Here is a 25,923-nt window from a genome sequence, read left to right as displayed (position 1 = left end):
TCTGAGTACGTTGTGTGGGTTGTGTTGGCGGTGCTCTCTTTTTGATGAAGTTGTTTTGTGGGGGTGCTGGTTGTGCTAGACTGATTGAGTGCGACATGATTTGTTAATGTCATATTATGTTTGACGACACTAGGAATGCTACACACGAGTGCTGATGGGGGCTATTGACCTGGCTGTGATGGTATGGCCTGAAGGCCTGTATGGTGAGTCTGGACTGAACTGGCAGTACCAATGTCCTTGCCACATCCCCCCGTTGTTACTCTCTCTCTCCCTCCTTGTTGTTGTTGTTGTTGTTCTGTTGTTGTTGTTCTTTTTCTTCTTCTTTTTCTTCTTCTTCTTCTTCTTCTTCCTTTTCGTCTTCTTCTTTCTTTCTTTCTTCCTTACTTTTTTTCTTGGTAAAGCCGGTGAGGTAGCTCTGACGTAAACTATTGAAGTTGACTCATGTTGTTGCCAAAATACATACATAAGGAATCAATCTGAGTTGCCAAACTCGGGCTACAGTTTGAGGAGCAAGTTTACCAACACATTAGGAACGTACATTAACTTTAACATGATATTGAGGTGTCGACGAACCGTCCGAAATTTGATAAAACGCATGGCTGCTGTAGCCACAGGCACTCGACACGATGTGGGCGGGACTTGTGTGTTGGATGTCACGTACGTGGCTAGGGTGGCGGAAGTTCTACTCTCCTACTTCTTTGCCAACATTTATTTGAACTGTCTGCATATTTGCCTCTGAGACCTAAAGATCTATTATCCCATGACCTGCCTCTTTGTCTCTGTTAGCTGAGGAGGTGATTATTTTGGATTATCCATCACAACCATATGAATTATCCATCACAACCGAGTCTCGATCTCACCTGTCATTGGTCATTGTCTTTGATCTCAGAGTACAATTGAATAATTTAGAGAGGTCATCGGCATATTTATCGTTAACTCGGACACTACTTTCTTTAGCAAAACGATCCACTGAGGCTATCAACAAAATAAGTCAATGACCTCATCAATGTATGTCATTGAGGTCACAACTTAGTTCCTGGGGTATTTTATGATCTTGGTTAGATCATTTGTTTTGTTTTTACCACCGTGGTATCAATTTAGTCAACTTGGTTGCAACTGAAGCAAGAAAAGGAATTATTATGGTTCTTATATCTATTTGTTTCTCTTCTTTTTTTTCGAGGGCATTGAGCTATAGTGATGGTGGTGGGAGGGGGGGTTGGGGGGGAAATTCTTAGGATTGGATTAACCAAGTGGGTTGATACTGGTCGCATTAGGATCAGGTTTGGGTCAATAAGTAGAAAATAAGCGTACTCATGAACATTATTTGTTTAAGCTTGAACACCAAATATTTTATTTTTGATTCATATTTTACATTCATTTGAAAGGTGAGTCGCATACGCATTTGTTTTTCTTTTATATATCCTTGTTTATGTGATTAGACCAGTTTATTATTGTTGGTTTTTTTACTTCCGTTTATAATAAACAAATGGCCATTTGGGTTTTATGAATGACATCATGTAAACCATGCGTGGTGTTGTGTTCATGATGCAGGTCGTCAGATTGACATGGCAGCACGTGCACCACTATGGTCAGTTGGACTGGAATACAGACACGGCACCGGGCATGGGATAGGCGCCTACCTTAGTGTTCATGAAGGTGTGTTGTTATTTTTCACATACAAGCTTTAGTTTGAAACTATTGTGAAGATGATCAGGAACGTTTTTTTTTGTCGATCATGTATACCATTGGCTACAAAGAAGAACAAGAAACACACATACATGCTTACGCATATCATCACGAACACAGGCAGACATAGTCTTACTTTTTTATCACAAGCTTGTTGGTTTGAAATTCCTTTAAAGCAATTTTACTGTTTTCTTTCAAGTCTAAACTGGCCAATGCAAAACCTTACTGTAATTGTATACAGAGGTTTGGAAAACTCGATGTTTTGCTTCTCTTGATGATGATGATGACTCACTGGACTTTCACTCACGGACACAACCAGATGACATCGTGACACTGAACAGCAGATTACTGGCATGGCATACTTTATTCCTCTGTTCGCTTCCCTCCTCCTCTCCGCCTACCCGACCGAAGCCGGGTGGCACAACACAATGCACAATACACTACATCTGGTCAGTTAGTGGATCTCACAACAACACACGTCCTCTCTCTCGCGGGCCTCTCAGAGTTCTCTCCTACACCCTAGCATGCACATGTATACATAATCAAACTTTTGCTAGAGTCACAAACATCCAATCAACATCTTAGTAACCACCTGTACTATCCACGACACTCTAAGCAGGTTCCGTGTTTCATTGGTTAAACGTAAGACAAGAGGAAGGGGGAGGAACACAAAACGAGGAGGGGGGGGGGGGGTTAAACAGCTGATCCACCCGATCCGACAAAGGAATTTAACACCCTCTAAACGAGGCTTTGATGCGCGTCAAAAGACACGGCTAGAGCATCCTCTGGGAAGCTACTCCCGGTTTGGCCATAAAAGTTACGCAACTGACCACGGCTACCCGTCTCTTCCTAGGAGAGCTGCTTTAAGTTCAAAGGATCAAAGACTAGTCAGAACATGGACACAGACGGCTAAGCGCGCTTAGGATCTACCGGTGACTGGACATGTGCATCTCACAATTTAACTTAGAACAGATAATGGCATTACTCAAAGCATAAAGCGATCAGCAACATATGAACTACAAACACTAGACTGGACAATGACAAAAACTTTACTCTTGAATTGGTGACAGTATATGTTCACCCTGACACATAATTATTTCATATTTGTTCAGAAAGAAGATTTACAGACATGCTTGAACAGCTGTTGTTGCTTATTCACACCCATACAGAACGTTAACAGAGATTTCACATATTTTTAAAGGGTTGATCATCCTTTTACTTGATTTACAATGTTCAGTTATTAAATTGATCAGTTCACTGTTAAGGGCAGATCGACCAGTCAGGATAATAAAAACTAAAGGCATATTATTAATCTGACCATTTTGGGGGGAGTTTCTGGCGAGTTTGACGAATCTGGGGAAGGTCATTATCTTTGACTGTGAGCATATTTTTAAAACCCCAAATCAATGAATTAATTAGTAAGGTGATCAAAGGCCAGTCTTGTGAAGGAATAGCCAATTTTGTTTTTTGACAGTGTATATCATTGTGTTTCTTACAAATGTGACTTATCAGTAAACATGTTGAGTTTCAGGCCCGGGTAGAATCTCACTGTATCACGAACCCACCGTTAATGACGAGACCCTGTACGCCTACATGTTCTTCTCGGATGGTGAGAGTGGAGAAGATTCGCCTTGACATTCCATGCCTCTCTCTCGCATCATATCATATATATTACTGACTTACTTTCCACAGGTAGCCCACCTTTTAACCACCTGCTGATGTGACTAACAGTGGACAGTTTCAAAGCCAGAGGGGAACGTGAACCTTGAATTTTGACATCATCGGTATCAGTCAAACAAAGCTTTCGTCAGACTGCGCCACTGAAATATGCGCGCTTTGTTCATCGTTGTCATGACTGGTCGAGTTTCACGTTCCCATTACTGTATCAGCATTGAACAGTTGTTGATCACCTGCTTTGCGTTGTAGCCTATATTTAACAAGACAAAAACGGTGCTTGATTTCAAGTTCTGAATACCCAGATTGTTTGCTGTGTTTCAGGCCCGGGCTTTATTGCGCTTTCACAAAACACGCTGTACTCACAGGAAGAGCTGCTCCCTAGCATGTATTTCTCAGATGGTGAGCGAAACAGAAGGCAGCGTACGCTTGTTCCTTTCTGCGCCGTGTTATGTATTTGCCGTAGGTGTGATGTCTGTCACAACTCTGCTGTATGTACTTTGAGTGCACTGTGTATAGTCTGCACATTTTCTGGGATGGGAGAACAAAGGTTAAATTATTAAGATTTGTTTTGTTATCATGTCTGAAATAACTAGGATGACCCTGTAGCACTAGAACGGTGATTGCATTCGCCATTTTTCAAACCTTTATCTCCTAATAAATGCAAATACTGGCTCTCACAAACGTACTGTGTCCTAACTTCCAGCAAGTCAAAACAACTGATTAAACTATTGGAATGCAGATAGAGAAAAACAAATCGCAGGAAGTACGTATCAATCGGTTGGCTACTGACTGGTTGCTGCTTGCTTTTATTTCCGGTATATTTAAGTTGGTGAATTTACTTGTCACCGCATGTATTGAGCAGAACTCACACTGAACTCGCACAAGCTGTCAAATCTTCACAAGTCTTGTTCAGCTCACATTTACTGAAACTGTACTGAGCAGAACTCACACTGAACTCGCACAAGCTGTCAAATCTTCACAAGTCTTGTTCAGCTCACATTTACTGAAATTGTCCTTCACCATTCAGTAGATTTGTCAAAAATGAATCCCCAAATTTCAGTAAATTTGTAAATTTTCTGAATTTTTCAGTAAATTTGTAAATTTACTGAGTGAAATAGTAACTTTACAAATTTACTGAAAATTACAGTAAATTTACAAATCGACTGGTTTGATGAATTTACTGTAACATATATAACATCAGAAATTGTGAAAGAAACAATTGAAAGTCAGCAGAGACTTTCTTCCGAGATTTGTTAAAATCTCTTAGCAGAGAAAGAGAGAGAAATAAGTATATATATATATACACTCTTCAAAAAAATTTAAGGATCACTTTTTTACAAGCATGCCACACAAAACAGACAAGACCAAATTCTTTCATTATTTTAAAATTATATAATTGAACAACCAAGAAGTAATGACAAACAAAGCAAAGATCGAACGCGGCAGCGACAATTTAGCTAGAGTGTGTCAAACGTGACAACCCTCGAAATGCTCTGGGAACTCCATTCCACTCCTGCTGGAGCCATTGCAGCAGTTGACCCAGATTGGCAGGAGGAGGGTGATGTTGCTGTACCCGACAACAAAGCTCGTCCCACATGTGCTCTATGGGGTTCAGGTCCGGGCTGTTGGCTGGCCACAGCATCCTGTTGACCCTGGCCTGCTGGATGAAGGTGTTTACAGCTGCAGATCGTGCATGGGGAGGTGCGTTGTCATCCTGAAGAATCGCACGAGGGCCGATCGCTTGGAGGGCTGGAACGACCAGGGGTTGCAGGATCTCATTCTGGTAGCGGACACCGATCAAGTTGCCCATTACATGGTACAGAGGTGTCCTTAGACGTGTGCTGATCCCTCCCCAGACCATCACAGAGCCTCCGCCAAATCGCCGTCGTTCCAGAACAGCGCCTTCTGCGAAGCGCTCTCCGCAACGCCTCCACACTCGGATGCGACCATCAGCAGGTTCCAAGCAAAAGCGGGACTCGTCTGTAAACAACACCTGAGCCCACTGCTGACATTGCCAGCTCACATGTTGAGTGCACCAGGCTCGGCGAGCTGCTCGGTGATTAGCAGTTAGGGTTGTTCCTCGGCACGCAAGCCAAAGTTGTGTAAGCGGTTTCAGATCGTCTGACCACTAACAACAGTGTTGGTGGTAGCTTGTAGGCGTTGCCAAATGTTTGCCGTAGCCATTCTTTGTTGCATGGCCTGCCTCTGAATTAAGCGATCCTCTCTTTGTGTGGTGACTCTGGGCCGACCAGAACGTTGTCGCTCCTGCACTCTTCCAGTTGCGTGGAATCTCTGTTTTAGTCTGACCATGACAGAGGGAGCCACTGCAAGCCTCTGGGCCACTTGCCTGGCAGCAACACCGCCTTGTAGCCATCCTATTGCCCTTCCTCTATCCAAATCGCTGTTTTCTTCGTGGGGGCATGTAATTGCTGCTGTGCATAATTGTGTCAGCGTTGAACACAAGCTGGTGAGCGATGTTCATAGCCAGGACCCTGTTGTAGCACGTGCATCACAACCTTTTGCCCTGGCATGCGTTCCGCAAATTTCATGGGGCTATAAAAAAACACCCTTTTTCTTCCAAAATGCAGAAGCTTTTGAGAAGTCCCACAAAGGGAAATAACTCTGCCTGCCAAACAAAATTCTAGACTCATTGTTCATTTGTTAATTGAAACAAATTAATCTTTTAATTATTATGTCGATGTTTAATTTTTTGGCAATTTTTTATAATTAGATCCGTTTTTTCAACCGATCCTTAACTTTTTTTGAAGAGTGTATATATATATATATAGGCTGTCTGTGAAGAGTTCTCTCTAGATCTATTTCTTACCCCCTCCCCCCACCTCTTCCATTACCTCTAGTGTGCTCGCTGCTTTCAAAATTCCACGTTGGAATGCAAGCAGCGGAGACACACAGAGTATAGGATGACCTCCCTTGCTCATGACGTAATTTTTCCGCATTCTCGCTTTTGACATCAATGTATATAATATAATGAGGGCTGCCACTTGAAATTCTGTGTTTGGCTTTTCTTTTCCTTGATTTTGTTATATATATAACTGCTGTATGTAATTTGAGTGCACTGTGTATGTGTGAATGGTCACACCATTCACTTGGTGGCACAATCTGAATCATCCTTCATCATTCTATCACCCTGAAGAAGCCTCCCATGGGGGTGAAAATTTGGATCATCATTAATAAACATATTCCATATTCATCACAAAAACTTTTGAGGAGATTGTTTTTAAATATTTGCCTATATATATATATATATATATAGAGAGAGAGATCGAGAGAGAGAGAATTCAAGAAACTCTTTTTCCTCTGCACCACTCCACACAATGAAAGCTGGAAAACTGTTTAAAGCTTAAAAAAGCTTATTTATACAACACAATAAAAAGTCCAAAACCAAGACAGAATGTCGCATCTTTTTAAAAATCCAAATTTTCGGCCCGCAGGCCTTCTTCAAAGGTTCACAGACCATTGGCGTCTATATACATGTAGTTTAGTATCCTTACTGTGTCCGTACGGCAATGTTTGACATTGTATGTGACTGCTGGGTTGTGTTATATTTTACTGTTTTCTGATCAATATATTTGTATGCTTTCTTCTTAGGCGAGAAGTGTTTGTCAGTATGTGTGTGTCAGTGTGTGTGTGTGTGCGTGTTTGTTTCTCTGTGTGTGTATGTTTCTGTGTGTGTGTGCGTGTTTCTGAATGTGTGTATGTGGGTGTGTTTCTGAATGTGTGTGCACGGTTAGCATGTGTGTGTGTATGTGTGCCTGCGTGTGTGTGGTGTTTGCTTGTCCCTGCATGTGTGATTGCAGTAATGCATGTTCTTGTGTCAGTGTGTGTATTTGTGTGCGAGGGGCCGGGTAGGGCGTGTAACAGAAAACTGTCAGGTTTATGCGACAGTCCAGTTTGTTTAAATTTGAGTGTCCAGTTTGTTTAAATATGAGTGTCTCTCAGTGGATTTTTATTTGCAAGATGTTTTTATCATACATGCAGTCAAGTATCTACGTATGTTTTTGGTCCAGAGCCTGGGTATTACGAACCAGGTCAATTCGGCATTCGGCTGGAAACTGTGGTTATGGTGGAACCAACGAACACCACGGTGAGTTTTTTTTCATCGCACTCCCTGATAAACCTCATGAGCTTTCCCGTGTACAAGTGATATTTGATAATTCGATAACACATGTGCCAGAGCACATTTCATTTAACTCGCGACCATGATGTTTGATTGATGAACAGGGGGATATTGATTAAGGCTGCATCAGTAGGTTTGGCGGCGATCAGCTGATGTTAAACTGCATTCGAATATCTGATAGCAACCTTTGGCTGTATTACTTTGTATGATTTGTATGATGTGCTTGCCATTCACCTGTCATTGACCATCTCCATCACTGAGCAGTGTGACTAAAATACTGTTCTGGCTGATTGACAGCACAAGTTCGGAGACAAGCAGTTCCTGCGCTTCAAGCCCATAACCCTGGTGCCGTTTGAACCCAATCTCATTGACTACAGTCTGCTGTCCAAACGCCAGGTAGGTCTGCTGAATTAATTACCCATTTACAGTACAAAACTCAGATATCTGCAGGGAACCTGTAACCCTAACTTCAATTTACATCTTCAGTGTGTGCACATTGTCATTATTGTTTTTCTTCTGTAAACTAAAAGTGAATCTGAAGTGTTCAAACCCTTGAACTTACAAACATTGATTCTTACAGCCGACATCTTGTTTTAATGATACATCAAAACGCAAAGATCAAAGTAAAAATATAGTGTTAAGTTGTCCAGTAATTTGGAAAGTTAGTACAGCACAGACAGAGAGGACAGACATCAATGAAAAGCAATAGCTCTGTCGTTCTTAGGAGACTTGAAAGCAAGCTAAGAAGAAGAGTAATTGTGGTCATATCTGTGCATGTTGTAGATCGATTGGCTGAACGACTATCACAAGCTGACACAGGAGACAATAGAACCCCTGCTGACCACCGCACTGGCCAAGGACTGGCTAAAGGCGCGCACCAAGCCCTTCACTGACCACAGCACATCAGCGGCACACAACACACCTGGCACCATGGCGATGCTCGTCATGGCAATTGTATCGGCCTTTACCTTCAGGATGTGAATAGGAATGCTGGAACTGTAATGGTATCTGCTTTGCTTTAGAGTTTGTCAAAGAACCATATATGCGAGTACCAATACATACACTACAATATAAAACACAGATTGGTGGCATGCATAAACACAGATTTAACCTTCGCCGGTAGTCGTGGGTCCGTGTGGACCTAGAAGGGTGTTTAATTGCAAATATCTCTTAAACCAGTTGGAATTTTTTAATGAGCTTTTAAGAATGCCTCAGACACCTAAAAAGCTCTTATGTCCTAAAAGATCATTAAATTTCAGCGAGAAGTAATTAACAAAAACAAAGGTCAAATTTAGACTACACACAGAAGACATCGTGGGGCCGTGCGGACCCATGTTTTTCAAACTGAAGAAACTTGCATAAAAACTAGGGAGAGAAGTCACAAACCTTCAGGTATTGGCTCTAAACATCATTTTCTAAGATCTGTTTAATTTTGGAGTTAATAAGCAAGTCACATGGAGCGAAATTAATACATAACAATGTGGGTCCACACAGCCCCACGACGTCTACAGAAGGGTATTCACGTTTTTCCTTTTTTTGAGAAGCACGGAAATAATAAAATTAATAATTTAATTTACTTCTCGAGGAAATTTGACCATGGCGTCTACTGAAGGGGATGCACGTTTTTGCTTCTTTGGAAAGCATGGGTCTACGGAAGGGTATGCATGTTTCCTTCTTTGAGAAGCATGGGTCCGCACGGCCCCACGATGTCTTCCGTGTGTAGTCGATAACTCGATCGGGCGAAGGTTAAACACATAGAATCTTAAACAGAATGAGGCAGAGCGAGTAAGATATCAAATAACCAAAGGGAAGTAATCGAAAAATTTTAAGTAAATTTTCATTTGATTAATATACTTACCCGAATCACATATATGCATTGACGTAGTCAGAGATGCTAAGGTCTGAAAATCGCTACCCGTCTAACAGTCAAAGGGAAGCAACCCAACAAACAACAAGAAGAGCAAACGCTCGATCGAGTCACTTTCGCAGTTCTGAATATTATATGAGGCATCAGATGGACAGGAAGAAATTGCTATTCACAACACAATGCATACCTGAAGCATACCTGTGACCTTGAAAAAGGTCAAAGGTCACCAAAGCAGACGTCAAAGTGTAGAGGTCACTGGGAGTCACGTTCACATAAAATTTGAGCCCGGTCACTTTTATAGTTTCCGAGAAAAGCCCAACGTTAAGTTGTGTGTTGCCGAACAGAAAAGGCTAGTTATCTCCCTTGTTTTTCTGATAACGTTCGTAAAAGGCTACAGATGTAAATACTTTGATGTAAAGAATAATCCTACAAAGTTTCAATCACATCCGATGAACTTTGTCAAAGATATAAAATGTCTAATTTTTCCTTTGACGCTGACCTGTGACCTTGAAAAAGGTCAAAGGTCAACGAAACCATCGTTAAAGTGTAGAGGTCATTGGAGGTCACGACTAAACAAAATATGAGCCCGATCGCTTTGATAGTTTCCGAGAAAAGTCCAACGTTAAGGTGGTGTCTACGGACGGCCGGCCGGACAGCCGGCCGGCCGGACAGACTAACACTGACCGATTACATAGAGTCACATTTTCTCAAGTGACTCAAAAAAGTGTAAGTGGAAACGTAGCTAGGGACGCTTGCCATGTGGGTTACCTCCCCTTGGAGTGACCTACGTCACTGCCGCTTCCCGAGCACGTGATAGAACTCACACGACTTATAGAATACTTAGAAACTATAAAGCGGGGAAGGCGGGAGGGAATTACCTATGTGATTCGGGTAAGTATATTAATCAAATGAAAATTTACTTAAAAATTTTCGATTAAATTACATATTCTTACTCCGAATCACATATATGCAGATAACTCCAACAAGGTGGTGGGAAAGATCAAAAAGTTCTAATTCACTCTCAAGTCCTGGAAAGGCACTGGCCCGCCGCCACCAAGGCAGGGAGGGACCGTAAACCGTCTTGACAAACAGCGGCGACGTCTCGTAGATAAAAGTGTATGAAGACGTATGAAGACGTCGTCCGAGCGCCAGTAGGCTGTTCGTAGGACCTCATCCAGTCTCCGAGACCGTAACACGGCCAAGGAGGAGGCCCACGCCCTGGACTCATGGACTCTGGCCGAGTCGAGGGGGAAGACAGGCTGCGCCCCCCCCCCCCCCCCCCCCCTTCTTGAAAGGCTCCATACGTAGGCCTGCTTAATGAGAGCCGACACCCACCGGGCCAACGTTGTTCTGGCGATATCCTTATCCCTTGCAGTGTTAAGGGAAATGAACAGAAGCTTCTGCGAGCTTGACCGAACAGGACGAATGCGAGCAAGATAAGCATCGAGGGCCCGAACAGGACAGTTAACCAAATCCGGATCGTCCAGGACCAGGATGTGAGAAAGTGGTTTAACCCGAACCACAGGTGAAGGCTCATCCGGAGTCTGATTCTTGGCTAGAAAGCCCACCCGGAACTTCAAAGTCAAAGAGCCATCCTGCTCACGAGAGATGTCCTCCGGACTACCCGAGAGGGCATGTATCTCACTACCCCTGCGCGCTGTAGCTAAGAGAAGCAGAAAGAGCGCCTTCCGGGTAAGGTTAGGCAGGCTGGCGTCCCTTAAAGGTTCGAAGTCCGTAGAGCGTAAGAACTCAAGGACCAGGAAGAGATCCCACTTGGGAAAGGGAGAGCGCGTCTTGGCTTTCTCCAAGGCCGCGCCCTTAATGACTCCGGCAATAACCCCACTGACATTGACAGAATGCCCAATCTGTCTAAGTGTAGCAGCGATAGCCGACCTGCGGACCCTCAAAGAGGAGGCTGAGGCACCCTGAGCGGACAAGTCCGACAGGTGGTTGGCCAAATGCATAGAGCGGGGCGCTACGGCGCTCAGCCAGTGAGACTGACACCATGCGGCCCAGGCCTTCCAGTGGGAAGCGTAAACGGAAGAGGTAGATGATCTGTGAGAGCGACGCCCCAGAACGCCTCAGCGAGGACCGAACAACTTCCACGCGTGAAGGTTCAGTGACTGAGGGTCCTCGTGAGGAACGCCGGTTCGAGGCTGCACGAGCTCGCCTCTCGCAAGAGCGAGAGGGATGGGAGGGCCGTGAGCCAGTCCACCAGCAGCAGAGATGGACCTCCAGATCCGCTTTCCTGATGACTCGTCCGAGTAACTGGAAAGGAGGAAAGGCATAAGCCTCCAACCCCCCCCAGGGGATGTCTAATGCATTCGTCCGCCAAGCCTCCGGGTCGGGGAATGGCGAAACGAATATCGGGAGGCGCCTTGAGAATCTGGTGGCGAAAAGATCCACCATCGGCTTCTGGACCATGGCCCAAAGGCGAAGCAACGCCCCGTGCGTGATGGTCCATTCCGACTGAAGAACCTTGTCGGAGCGGCTGAGCGCGTCCGCAAGCGTGTTCAGGTTCCCCGGCAGGTACCTTGCTGAAAGTGTGATCTGGTGAAGAGCGCACCAAGTCAAAATTTCGCAGGTCCTGCGCGAAAGAGTGGGGGTAGGGGCGAACCTCCCTGTTTGTTCACGTATGCAGCGACCGTGGTATTGTCTGTAAACAGACGAACGTGCTTGTGCTGGAGAGAAGGGAGGAACTCGACCAGAGCTAGAGACACCGCCTCTAGCTCCAGGGAGTTGATGTGCCAACTGCTATGGTCTGCTGACCACAGACCAGACGCTGTGAGCTGGTCCGTGTGTGCCCCCCACCCCGCCAGAGACGCATCTGTAAAGAGGTCCGTGTCTGGGGGGGGAGAGGCGATCGGCACGCCCCTGCACACCCAAGCCGTGTCCAGCCACGGAAGGGTAGCAGTCTGGAACCATTTCCCGAGAGGAACGAGAGTGTTCCAGTCCACACAAGGAGAGTCCACAAACGGCTTCAGGGCAAGCTGAAGTGGACGCTTGTGAACCCTCCCCAGTGGTACCAGCTGAGACATAGACTCCATCTGCCCCAGGATGGAGGCCAGCGTCCTGAGGGAAGCCCGCAGGAGAGGCAAAGTGGAGCGGATGAGAGCCTGGAGCTTGACCACCCGTTTCTGCGACGGCTGGACAGTCCAAGAGACCGTGTCGAACGTCATACCCAGGTATGTGAACGTTTGAGACGGCACGAGCTCCGACTTTGTGTGGTTGACCGAGAAACCCAGCAAGCTGGCGTTTCGGAGAACCACCTGGGTATGCTGCGCACAGAGCATCTCGCTCTGACCCATGATGAGCCAGTCGTCGAGGTATGCCCGCAGCCGAATACCCTGTGACCTCACCAGTGCGCAAAACTGCCTTACCACCATGGTGAAAACCCATGGAGCAAGGGACAGCCCGAAGGGAAGTGCGCGGAACTGGTAGATCTGATCAGCCCACCGGAAACGAAGCCATTTCCGGTCAGCCGGATGCACAAGGATGTGAAAATATGCATCGGTCAGATCTATGGAGGTCACCCAGTCTCCTGGGCGGAGAGCGTCTCGGACCGAGGCTGGCGTCTCCATTTTGAACCGTATCGTTCTCAAGAAAGTGTTGAGAACCGATAGGTCCAGAACAGGACGCCAAGCTCCCGAGGCCTTGGGGACGGCGAAAAGCCGACCATAAAACCCCGGGGAGCTGTGATCCGAGACCTCCTCCACCGCTCCCTTCTCTAACAGAGAGGCCACTTCCGCCCGAAGGACTGCCTGTGCCTCTTGAGAGAAGGGGGGCTTGAAAACTGGAGGGCGCCTGGAAAGAGGGGCCTTGTTCTCCAGCCAGAGCAAGCGGAATCCCGACCTCACCACTCCCACTATCCACTGGCTGTGCGTAGCAGCCTGCCAATGTGAAAGTGCCCGGGAGGGGCCCCCCGCCATCACCAAAGTGGAGGGCGGGGGGTGCGTGAGACCGGGAACGCTTCATTGGGGGTGGGGCTTGCCACGAGAGCTGCCCCTACCCCTGCCCCTCGAAGACCTCTTGTTCGACCCGCGGGACGGAACATGAGGCCTCTTCTGGGAAGCCGACTTAGCCGGAGCAGAAGACTGGGTCTGCTGAGGCTGAGAAGGCTTAGCATGCTTGAGACCCTGCAATGCGAACGTAGAGAATTGCTGGTCTCTGTTGGTCTCTATTTCTTGTCTTCTGGCGTCCAGCGCCAGAGGACCAAAAAGGGACCCGTCCACAAAGGGAGAGGACCGGAGGGTGTTTTTCGTTGATTCGTCAGCGAACTGAGAATGAGCGAGAAACAAGTCCCTCCTACACGTGACCGCGTGAGCGTAGTGTAGAGAGGACAACCTCATTTGTTCCTCATTGACCCTTGCAAGGGAAGCGAGGAGAGTGGCCACATTCTCTGAGTCCTGTTCCTTACTGAGCGTAAAAGGATCCAGGGACTCCGTAAGCGCCCGAGAGAGCGCCCTGAGGATGGTCTCGGATATGGAAGCAAGTTCCACAAGCTGTCGTCCAAGTTCCTCCGAAGAGGAAAGAGTCTGCTCAGACAGTCAGACCCGCGTCCTTCTTCAGCGGCTTAGCGAGAAGAGGGAGAATCTCAGGCGACACCGACAACAAACAGCAAATTCCGAGGAACCCTGGGCAAAGAAAGCTTCTTTGGCGCAGAGGGCACGAAACTCGAAGCCTGTGAAGAAGAGGCTAGCCAGGGCAGCGCCTGTTCTGGAGCTGGGCCATGGGCCACCAGCAACGGAACAGGAACTGGAGGCACACCGCTGCCCGAAGGAGCAGATTTGGCAAAAATGCACGAGAGGTGACGGTGATTCTTCAAACCGGAAGTATTGTTCCTCCTCCTTCCCCGAGCGGAAGTCAGCCATAGCCGACGGAAACGCTGAAGAGGAAGTCACCGCAGCCGAGGCCCCTTCCGGAAAATAACGAGAGGTGACCTCGGCCGCAGATTCCAGAGCCGCCTTAAGTCTGGCCGGAAAACCAGAACGTGTCTGCTCGTCGTCGACTGACTGCGAGTCCGACGCGGCGACCGAAGGGCAAGGCTCAAAGCCGTAGTTGCCTGCGAAAGAGTGCTGGGAGGGAAAGACGGAAGCCGACAACCCACCCTGCCGGAAATCGTCCATCCTCACCCCCTGACTAAGAGGCGGGTGAGAGGATGAAGCCACGAAATCCAAAGTCGCAGGAACAGAGGCGCTAGCAGACGCCACCACAGAAGGGTGGAGAGGCTGCTGAACCAGAGGAGGCTGAAAGCCTGCCTGCCCGTAGGCCAGTCCATGGTCCGTGAACGCCGACGTCCAAGAGGAAGCGTCGAGAACCGGAGCGGAAAATCCGGGCAGAGCCGGAAGTGCAACCGAAGCAGCGGCACTATGCCGAAGCTGCTGTTGCACGGACTGCGGGCGGAAGCCCGGAGGCCCGTAGGCCAGCCCTAGGTCGGAACCGGATGGGACTGTCACATGTCCGCTAGCCGGTAGACCTACACTTCCGGTGAAAACCGGAAGCGCAGCTGTCGAAGACTGCTGACGTAAGGCTAGGCTCATACCGGAAGGGACTGTCACATGTCCGCCACCCGGTGAGCCTATGCTTCCGGCCGAAACCGGAAGCGCAGCCGTCGAAAACGACGGCTGCTGCTGCCCAACTCCCTTGAACTGAATACTGGCGGAAGGAAGGGCAGCCATACCTGACAGGGGATGACCCTGTGATGACCGAGTCCCCGAGGGGACTTGCAAACCTGAGCTCCCGCAAGCGGGAGACAGAGAATGCCGATCAAGAAGAGAACCGACTCCCAAAATGGAATGTCCTGCAGCGTCACGAGCGCTAGCGGACCGGTTCGAAGATCCAGGAACGGACAGCAGCGGCGATGAACCAGGGAGATCCCCACTGGAACAAGAAGCGGCCGGTCCCTGAACAGAAGCCAAGGAAAGAGTGCCTCCCACCTCCGGGTGGGAAACGGAGCTTGACGCCGGAACGGAGCGCTTCATCTCCTCGCGCACGAGGCCACGGATCTCTGGAATCAAAGAGCTGAGCAGAGAAGACACCAAAGCACCAGGCTCTGGTGCCGAGGCAGAAGGCAAAGTAGAAGAAACAGTAACGCTAGGCTGAGAGCTAGCGCGAACATCTTCCGGGGGAGAAATAGGCACTGAAAACATCGTATTACGTGCCTGATCCGATACTACAACCACTACAGGCTGCTTAGACGAAGATGCAGAAGACTTAGGCTTAGAAGGACCCTTGCCCTCTGGCTTAACATTACGTTTCTTATCGCTGTCAGCCATACTGACGCAAAAAGTAAACAAACCACTGAAACAAATTACAAGTCCGTAACGGACGTAAATCAGCAGAAATAACAACTAACACTAGTCAAAATAGCTGCTCAAACACAGCTAAACAACCAACTACTGACAATACGAATGTCCCAAACGGACGAACACGCTCAGTAGAAAGACACCATGTGCTAGAACAAAAATGGCTACCAAAATGGCGGCCAAACAACAAGCTGCTGAAACTTCGAAGTCCAAAAAAGGACAGAAATTCAGCAGAAACACAATGAAATGCGCTAGTCAGAAAGACTAACTGGAAAGAGCTCGCCAACTACGAAGCAGTCAGCAAGCAGACAGGTGAACAACGTGGCCGGTGGGTGCCGAGCAAACAGCAAGCAGACAGCCACGAGAGCGAAAGAAAATGGGACCTCCTCCTCTGAGTGAAAAAAGTTGTGTGAGTTCTAGATCACGTGCTCGGGAAGCGGCAATGACGTAGGTCACTCCAAGGGGAGGTAACCCACATGGCAAGCGTCCCTAGCTACGCTTCCACTTACACTTTTTTGACTCACATGCGAAGCAAAAGTGAGTCTATGTACTCACCCGAGTCGTCCGTCCGTCCGTCCGGAAAACTTTAACGCTGGATATTTCTTGGACACTATTAAAGGCACAGTAAGCCTCCCGTAAACCATCACAGAGCTCCCCGAGCGTCTAAATACAGTACAAGCATACTTCCATTTGAACGCTCACCGAACGGGAACATCCTGGCTGCTTTCTGTCGAGCGTGAGACATTTTCAAAGAATTTATTTTCGTAGACTTGTTCCGTTAACAACAACGGCGCCTCGTTTTTGCGCTAGACCTAACTTTTGAAATCTAAATAATAAATTGACAGCTTGTTACACAAACATTCTTTAATCATAAAAGAATTCGTTTTTCATCAAGACAAGATCAGAACAATTCGAAGTTGTGAAAGTTTAAAAAAAAGAAAAGCCCGGAAGCAGGGTCACGCAAGGGTCGTAGCAGACGACGGCCGGTTTATCAGTGCAAATCGCCGTTCCTCTCAACAGTCAAAAGCCATCGCTAGAGTTCTTGTGAACCACAGCCGTTGTTTCGTGCATAAAAAAAACGTGCTATTGTAGATAAGCTCACGTCGAGTCGCATTCAAATGACTAACTATGACGACTGCATTGTGAAAAGGGAAAACTGGATCACACGGGTTCACGATGGCTCAGGGGTAAGATAAACCACGCAAAAATAAATTCTTTGAAAATTGTTCGCTCTTTACGGAGGGCACCTAGGATGTTCTCAATTGGTGAGTGTTTAAATGAAATGGTGTTTGTACTGTGTGTAAAAGCCTGACCGTATCTGTGATGGTTTACGGGAGGCTTACTCTGCCTTTAAGTCTATCAACACCTGATGTGGCCTGATGGTGTATGGTTGCAAGATCTCAAAAAACATGTGCGGCAACTTGACCTCACTTCAAGTTAAAGGTCACAGGGGCCGTAATTAGGGAGATTTAATAAACGAAACGTCGGGACGTTTCGTTTTGAAGTTGTGGTAAACGTCATCATTTCGGGGGTCTCTCGCTGGAAAGGTGAAGGTCAACTGAAACGGAACGTGGAACGTCAAAACGCAGTCACGTTTTCCACCCCCAAAAAACGAACAATATTTCGTCAACTTTTGTGAGTATTTTTGCACACTAACAGTTTTATTTGTTGGCCATTTTATGCATTGCTAGATTCATCAACCCTTTCACAGTCTTTCAGCGCTGAGAATGTGTTCATTGGAGGTAGACAACTGTTGTGAACTGAAATATTTTGAAGGGTGCTGATCCTGGTACATTTATCCAACTTCATGGTGAAGAAAGCAAATGGCGAAGCAGAAGTAGGTCATCGCATCGAATTTTTATTCTGGCTTCGTATGTGATTTTGTATAAACAAAGTCTGTGTGATTTATTTGGACTGAAAATAATCAAAGTATGCCCGATTCTGGACCACCTCCTAGGGTTTTTTTTTCCATTCTGATCGAGGACAGACGTGATAATTTCACTTGAAGATTTATCGCCCTTCCTTCATTCCGAAACGAAACGTGAATACATCTAAATCTTGTCTGCGGCCTATGCCGTCTCGTTTCACGTTCCGTTTCGCGGGGTGACTCATTCACCAAACGAAACGAGCTGCAAAACGAAACGTGCTGTCCTTTGAATCTCCCTACTGTTGTCTTAAAAACGACCATTTTTCACATTTTCGCATTTTTTTCTGAAGTTATCGAGAATGGCAACCTTAGCTATGTATGCTATACAGGGCAATGTAAGCCCTATCTTTGGACACCAGTTTGGTTGACCTTGCTTCAAGGTCAAGGTCGCAAGGGTCCTTTAAAGTTGGATTGTATACATAGTTTGAAGTGACCTTGACCTTGAACTATGGAAGGTAACTCTTCCAAATCTACATATGTGTGAGGGAAATACATTATACTTACAAAAGTGAGTCTATATACTCACCGACATCGTCCGCCTGTCCTTCCGGGCGTCCGTCCCCCCCGTCCGTCTGTGAAACCTTTAACATTGTATATTTCTTGGACACTATTAAAGGGCAGCTGTCGGGTTGCCTGGCCTCAAAACTGCGCGGAGTCGCGTGTTTGGTTTAAGAGTTTTTCGAGTTGATTCAACTAAAGACTGTTGATTTGGTCCAGAAGAAGACACTTTTATCATTAGTTTCATGAAACCATGAAAATGAGTGAAACTTTCTGCTAGTTCTCACAATCCGCAAGAAAACGAAGCAGTTGGCAGGCCGAAACGACTCAAAATCCGCGACCGACAACCCTGTCAGCACAAGAAGAGACGCCGCAGCGTTAGCCTGGCAGTGACGTCATCCGAGGAACCCGATAAGGCCGCTGCGAAGTTTACAGTACAATGCAGAGTACAGCTGGGCATCTGTAATGCTGTACGCGTGATTGATTCTTGCACAAAGTAAAGTATTAGGGTGGTGGTATCTTCTCAGGACCCATGTTCCCATCTTCTCTTCTTTGATCTGACCAACTGCAACCTTCACAAGTTATTTCTAAAGTGGTTCACATGCTGTTGCTACTTCCCCAGTCCACCCGGTTAAACCATAAAGTTGCTCAACCACAGACCCTCGTGTCCCTGGTCAGCAGACACTTTACACTGAAGAAGGTCCGCTTGAGGTGTCACGCCAATTACCGTGTACGTGTGAGGTACTGAATTCAAGACAAAACCCAACTCTGTCGGTGGGAAAATCTAGGAAAGAGATAATGACAATACCTCTTCAGTGCATAAATAGATCCCTGCGCCTTGAGTCCGAGTCTGGAGATACGCGCGCGATATAGGACTTCATATAACAAGTTACTCACTCAAGTAGGTAGACGAGATAAGATAAAGGGAAGAGAGACGAAGACAAAGATGAAACAGTGGATCTAGTGTGGAAAATGGGGGAGGGGGGTTCGGCCGCAAAAAAATCAAAGATGAATTTGTCAAACTGTGATTGTGATGGTTATCGTGTGTGTGTGTGTGTGTGTGTGTGTGATAACACGTATGTGTGTGTGTGTGATAACACGTGTGTGTGTGTGTGTGTGCGTGTGTGTGTGTGTTTGTGTGTGATTACACGTGTGTGTGTGTGTGGTTGTGGGTGCATGTGTGTGTCTGTGTGTGTGGTTGTGGGTGCATGTGTGTGTGTGTGTGTGTGGTTGTGGGTGCATGTGTGTGTCTGTGTGTGAGTATGTGTTTGTGTCCCTCGACGCGTGACATTATATGCCAATAAGTTGAACAAAAACAGGGTTTAAGTGGGAACACCTGAACAAAAGCAGGAGGGGGACGGAAGACACTTAATAAACTCCGTTTTCAGTACTGCGAAATTTTGGCCTGGGAGAAGACACCCCATCCTAAGTTTCTCTTCACCTACCCGTGAAGTAGGCTTGACTAGACAACCCGATTGCGCTCACTACACGGTATAAAGAGAGCACCGTTCAACCCGGCCGATTCCTCGGCTGACGTCACGCGTCCAAGGGAAGTAATTTTCGAGCGGCTGCATTGACTCAGCCAAGAATGCAAACTTTCTTCGATTAAAGACATTGTAGCATGTCTAAAATCTTCGGACTTGTGTTATCAAGCTGTTAAAATCACCAAGTAACTTTTAAGTATAGTTTCAGTTACATGAGAACTCATTCTGATGAACTGATTTTGAGAGCCACAACCCAACAGCTGCCCTTTAAGTCTATCAACACCAATTGTGGCCTGATGGTGTAGGGTTACAAGATCTTCAGAAACATGTTTGGCAACTTGACCTCACTTCAAGGTCAAGGTCACAGGGGCCATAATTGTTGTCTTAAAAACGATTGTTTTTCACATTTTCACAGTTTTTTCTGAAGTTATTGAGAATGGCAACCTTAGCTATGTATGCTATACAGGGCAAAGTAAGCCCTATCTTTGGACACCAGTTTGGTTGACCTTGCTTCAAGGTCAAGGTCGCAAGGGTCCTTCAAAGTTGAAATGTATATATTTTGAAGCGACCTTGACCTATTGAAAATAACTCTTCCAAAACTACATATGTGTGAGGGAAATACATTATATTTTCATACTAACTCACATTAGGTTACATATCTTCAAGTTCCAGGTCAGTTTGAGTTAAACTGATATTTGTCATTTCTGAAAGAAAGATCAAGGTATGTTCAGCATGTGGGCTTTGCCCTTCTTGTTGTTTGTTGGGTTGCTTCCCTTTGACTGTTAACGGGTAGCGATTTTCAGACCTTAGCATCTCTGACTACGTCAATGCATATATGTGATTCGGAGTAAGAATATGTAATTTAATCGCTCTTTATGCATACGACATGTGTAATAGAGTAAGCGAGAGTTGTACGGAACCTTTTCTCCTGGCACCTGAGAGGATGAAAGTCGCTTGTTCATTTCAATGCTTGTTATTCTCTCAGGTGCCAAAAGAAAAGGTTCCGTACAACTCTCGCTTACTCTATTACACATCTCGTATGCATAAAGAGCGATTACTTCCCTTTGGTTATTTGATAGGACATAGACAAAAGCGTGCACATAATATGTTTGCACAAGAACAGGTAGAGACACACAGAAATAAACAGATAGAAACACACAGACACACTCACATGCATACCTGTATACACACAGACACACACCTCCGCCCCCTTTTTTTCTGTTCACCTACACATTGTTGAAATGTTTCACCTGATTTATCAGAGATCAATCAGCATTTTTTTTAATAGCAATCTTGCAGTCACACTTGCTCAGATTGTGTTTTCTTATTTACTTTTGTTCAATGATTTTTTGATGTTTTTTCTTTCTTATTCCAAATCACTGTAGATGGATTTTGTAGTCTCTTATATCAGCTTCAGCTAATCAAGCACATGTAAAATGCAGTAGGACTTGTATCTGACCTGAATATTCTTTGTATTTAATTTGAGTTGCAATATTTACCTTATTAATTCATCTCAACTTTGCAATATGCTTTTTGACTCACATGCGAAGCAAAGGTGAGTCTATGTACTCACCCGAGTCGTCCGTCCGTCTGTCCCCCCCGTCCGTCCGTCCGGAAAACTTTAACGTTGGATATTTCTTGGACACTATTCAGTCTATCAGTACCAAATTTGGCAAGATGGTGTATGATGACAAGGCCCCAAAAAACATACATAGCATCTTGACCTTGCTTCAAGGTCAAGGTCGCAGGGGCCATAAATGTTGTCTAAAAAACAGCTATTTTTCACATTTTTCCCATTTTCTCTGAAGTTTTTGAGATTTAATACCTCACCTATATATGATATATAGGGCAAAGTAAGCCCCATCTTTTGATACCAGTTTGGTTTACCTTGCTTCAAGGTCAAGGTCACAGGAGCTCTTCAAAGTTGGATTGTATACATATTTTGAAGTGACCTTGACCCTGAACTATGGAAGATAACTGTTTCAAACTTAAAAATTATGTGGGGCACATGTTATGCTTTCATCATGAGACACATTTGGTCACATGATCAAGGTCAAGGTCACTTTGACCCTTATGAAATGTGACCAAAATAAGGTAGTGAACCACTAAAAGTGACCATATCTCATGGTAGAAAGAGCCAATAAGCACCATTGTACTTCCTATGTCTTGAATTAACAGCTTTGTGTTGCATGACCTTGACCTTGGGTCAAGGTCACATGTATTTTGGTAGGAAAAATGTGTAAAGCAGTTCTTAGTGTATGATGTCATTGCTAGGTTTAGCTGAAGGTCAAGGTCATGTAAAGGTCAAGGTCAAGCATGTGAGTCGTATGGGCTTTGCCCTTCTTGTTAAGAGTGCATGTCTTCGATATCACTTTTCTTGATTCAAAACTTTCCCACAATTTCTTGTACACCAACCAGTTTTGTTCTGTTTTAGTGAGACGGCCGGCCGGCCGGCCGGACAGACTAACACTGACCGATTACATAGAGTCACTTTTTCTCAAGTGACTCAAAAATGTACCATCCTTTTGGTGTGAGCAAATGTATGTCTCTCCACAGATCTGTCCCAGCTTGTATATCGGGATAAGATCATCATTCCACATGGACACATACTAGCTTGGCTGCTCTCTGTACAGATTGGGATTGTTTTGCTGAAATAATGTTGTAACTGACGCTTGTATCAATCTGCAACATTTGTTCAGCACACAATTCCCTCTCTGCACCAAAAAACAGCCGTGCCATTATATTTTGGTAGGTACCCAAGTAGAAAGGTGCTATCATCCCACGTAAAATCCTGGATGGATCTATGAGGGTCTAAATGATCATTTCCTAGGTAACTAAAAGGTTTAATCAATCCCAAGACAACAGTCAAAATAAAATTCAGATTCAGAAAAATTAGTCATTGTGTGTTGATCTTGCAGACAGTAGAGCACGAGTGTGGTCTGGTTGCGGCTGCTCGCCAGTGTCAGTTAGATAATACCAGCTGTCTCGCTTCTGCTGAAACACATCAGACACTCAGGCCGTAACTCAACACTCCATAAACTTAAACCGCTTCATACATTTTTCTCCTCTCAACGGCTTTACCAGCCGACTAAAATGTTGAATCGACCTGATGTTTTGGCTCGCCATCTTGAAAATTTCTTTTGTCTGCTCAGTCATGCACTCACTTACCCACTTACCCAATTCAAGCCTTTTCGAACTTGGTTTTTGTTTACAAATGTCAATGATTAATCACGCATGTATTAATACAGTAGGTAGGCATATTTTACAGATGTAAATGTAAAACACGACGTCTACAAATTTCGTTTCTTTTGAGATCGAAAGTCACATGTACTCAATAAGGTGTGATGTTTTACAACCGAAAAATGACAACGAATCCAATGTCGTAGTAATTTTAATTTGGCTCGTATGCCAGACTGTCATAACCACACATGTATGGGTCATTCTCAGAAATGGTGGTCCAGTGAGAGTGAGTAGGGGTGACACATTTGAAATCATGAAAAAGTAAATTAAAATTATTTCTACCACGACTTTTTTCATCTGAATCTATTCCTGAGACATTAAAGCATTGTTGTATGTCAATAAAAATGGTTTCTATACGTTGGTGTTGTTTTTGTGTGCTTTTCAATTGCGAAGTTCGGCCGTTTCCGGATCGCCGAAGCGTTACACGACTTTCGTGATCAACAATATGTTCAGTCTCATGGCTAAATGCAAACATGCAAACACCAACAAATTACTGCAATCGACAGTCAGGAGTTCAGTCTTGGACGTAGCAACACATCTTTGCAAAAACTCACGCTGAATTTGAAGTTACGGGCTTCGAACAAAAAATTATGAATGTCGTAACGCATCGTATCCGGACTCGACGCGCGAACATCGGACAGCAATGTGCTCCATGACTTTGCCACATCACGGCTATTTTTAGCTCTTTGGCGCACAGGAAGTTCGAACAAAAAAATAGTCCTTTGAATCACAGCCAAATATTCACAGAAAACACCAGAATCATATCATTTGCTGAAACTCATGGCGTCGTTTCCTGACCTACGTTACGACTGAAGATGGTTTTTACTTAATTGTCGAGCCTGCAAAGCTTTGTCACAAACTTACACACCGCGGATGGCGACAATGTAGTGTCGGAAGGATATCGAGTGCAAACAGTCTCTCAAAGCGCGAAGTTTAGCGGAACAAAGCAGCCAAGAAGTTTTCGTATCCTCTGATCGTCGATGTTTGACATTCATCAAGTACTTAAAATGGGTAATCTGAACGCAACAGGAACTTTGACATTGTGTTTTGTGTTTTGTGTTGTTATTTTGGGTCAGACGGGTTTTGCCGGCAGGAAAGGCCAAACAGTGCAGATTCATGTCTGTCGCACAGGAACCGAAAGTGGTTCAAGCATTTCGTTTCTGTGTTACGACATTCACCTTAGTTTTGTTCCAAATGTCATTTTTTTACCAATATTAGTGGAAGTCCTTACCTTTCATAACTAGAATGTGTTGGGTAGAATACAAAAATACTGCAGAACTGATAAAAAATGCACAAAGGATTGAAGGCTTAGGTGGTTTAAAGTTGGAATTTGATTTCCATGTTACAACATTCATCACGTAAATACAACACTTTAAAACGTCTCTTATTCAGCAACCAATTACTCTTTTTGTCTAATTTTTGCATTATTATGTATAGCAAACAATAGACTTCATAGTAAAAACAATTATTTTGTATTTCTTGACACTTTATTTTTTACTTTGTATGTAACACTTTGGACCACCATTTCTGAGAATGACCCATATAATATTCCTTCAGGACTGGTATCAGATGTTCACAGTGCATATCAGTCATGTCCTTGACCATGGTTTACAGTCAGCTTTTCTTTTCTTTTTTTTCCCTTAACCATGCCATAACCAAGATCTGCATATGTCATGCCTCATTAAGCTTTGTTGGGCGATTTTGCTGACTCCAACACTTATAAAAGAGATAACTTATTTTCTTCTGAAAAACCCCCCAACTTGTGATTGTTACCAGTAGTAGTGGTCTAATGGCCCCCTCGACAATTGCCCCCCTCTGACAATTGCCCCCCACCATGGTAGACAACTGCCCCTCACCATGGTAGACAACTGCCCCCCACCATGGTAGACAACTGCCCCCCACCATGGTAGACAACTACTCCCAACCATGGTAGACAACTGCCCCCCACCATGGTAGACAACTGCCCCCCCACCATGGTAGACAACTACTCCCCACCATGGTAGACAACTACCCCCAACCATGGTAGACAACTGCCCCCCACCATGGTAGACAATTAACCCCCCCCCCCCTCCCAACCATGGTAGACATTGCCCCCCACCATGGTAGACAACTGCCCCCCACCATGGTAGACAACTGCTCCCAACCATGGTAGACAACTGCCCCCCACCATGGTAGACAACTGCCCCCCCACCATGGTAGACAACTACCCCCAACCATGGTAGACACCCACCCCCACCATTGCAGACCCCCACCCCCACCATGGAAAATCAGCATGCTGAACGGTTTTGGTGTCAATCCTCTCACAAGCCAGGCGGTTTTTGAAGCCATTCTAGTGTGTAATGAGACAACAAAATACGGTACGGTACAGTTATGCAAAATCAATCTATTTGTTGATTAAGGTAGGGTAATTGATGGCCTTTCCAGTCATATACTGGTTTTTATCACAAAGATCTGCATTTAACTTATGTGCCTAATTTTTATGACGCGTAGAATAGTAGTTGGCAAAACATTCTTTTACTGGAAATGTGCAGTTTATTAGTACTTCACTTCAGCTTTTACGGCCAAAAGAATGATCTCTTGACTGAGCTAATTCCAATGTGGGGGGTGGGTACCATGGTGGGGGGGGGGGGGCAGTTGTCTTACCACGGTGGGGGGGGGGGGGGGTAGTTGTCTTACCATGGTGGGGGGGGGGGGGGTAGTAGTCTTACCATGGTGGGGGGTAGTTGTCTTACCATGATGGGGTACCATGGTGAGAGGTAGTTATCTTACCATGGTGAGGGGTAGTTGTTTTACCAGGGTGGGGGGCAGTTGTCTACCATGGTGGGGGGCAGTTGTCTACCATGATGGGGTTGGGTGTCTACCATGGTGGGGGGTGGTTGTCAACCATGGTGGGGGGTAGTTTACCATGGTGGGGGGGAGTTGTCCTACCATGGAGGGGGGGGTTGTCCTACCATGGAGGGGGGGGGGGTTGTCCTACCATGGTGGGGGGTGGGTGTCTACCATGGTGGGGGGCAGTTGTCTACCATGGTGGGGTTGGGTGTCTACCATGGTGGGGGGTAGTTGTCTACCATGGTGGGGTTGGGTGTCTACCATGGTGGGGG

At 45.7% G+C, this 25,923-nt stretch overlaps 1 protein-coding gene and 1 long non-coding RNA gene across 3 annotated transcripts in view; both read left to right on the top strand.

The window, feature by feature from the left end:
* The window catches only part of LOC138960787 (xaa-Pro aminopeptidase 1-like), a 197,196-nt gene extending 188,416 nt beyond the window's left edge, over positions 1–8,780 (top strand). The window contains exons 17-22 of one of the 2 annotated variants that reach the window (XM_070332438.1): positions 134–203; positions 1,552–1,656; positions 3,218–3,295; positions 7,392–7,468; positions 7,799–7,897; positions 8,285–8,780. In XM_070332438.1, coding sequence (XP_070188539.1) covers positions 134–203; positions 1,552–1,656; positions 3,218–3,295; positions 7,392–7,468; positions 7,799–7,897; positions 8,285–8,482 — 627 coding nt within the window. In that variant the 3' untranslated portion in view covers positions 8,483–8,780. Of the gene's footprint in view, positions 1–133; positions 204–1,551; positions 1,657–3,217; positions 3,296–3,684; positions 3,763–7,391; positions 7,469–7,798; positions 7,898–8,284 lie in introns of both variants that reach the window. The other variant, XM_070332437.1, reaches the window with a different exon arrangement.
* Positions 8,781–10,091: 1,311 nt separating this feature from the next.
* LOC138960812 (uncharacterized) lies at positions 10,092–22,021 on the top strand. Its single transcript, XR_011454073.1, has 2 exons — positions 10,092–19,295; positions 19,360–22,021. It is a non-coding gene; the product is annotated as an uncharacterized lncRNA (long non-coding RNA).
* Positions 22,022–25,923: the final 3,902 nt, after the last annotated feature.

Source organism: Littorina saxatilis, linkage group LG3, assembly GCF_037325665.1.
Source record: "Littorina saxatilis isolate snail1 linkage group LG3, US_GU_Lsax_2.0, whole genome shotgun sequence".
NCBI lineage: Eukaryota > Metazoa > Mollusca > Gastropoda > Littorinimorpha > Littorinidae > Littorina > Littorina saxatilis.
Note: the sequence above shows the minus strand (reverse complement) of the source record. Positions and strands in the feature narration are given on the sequence as shown.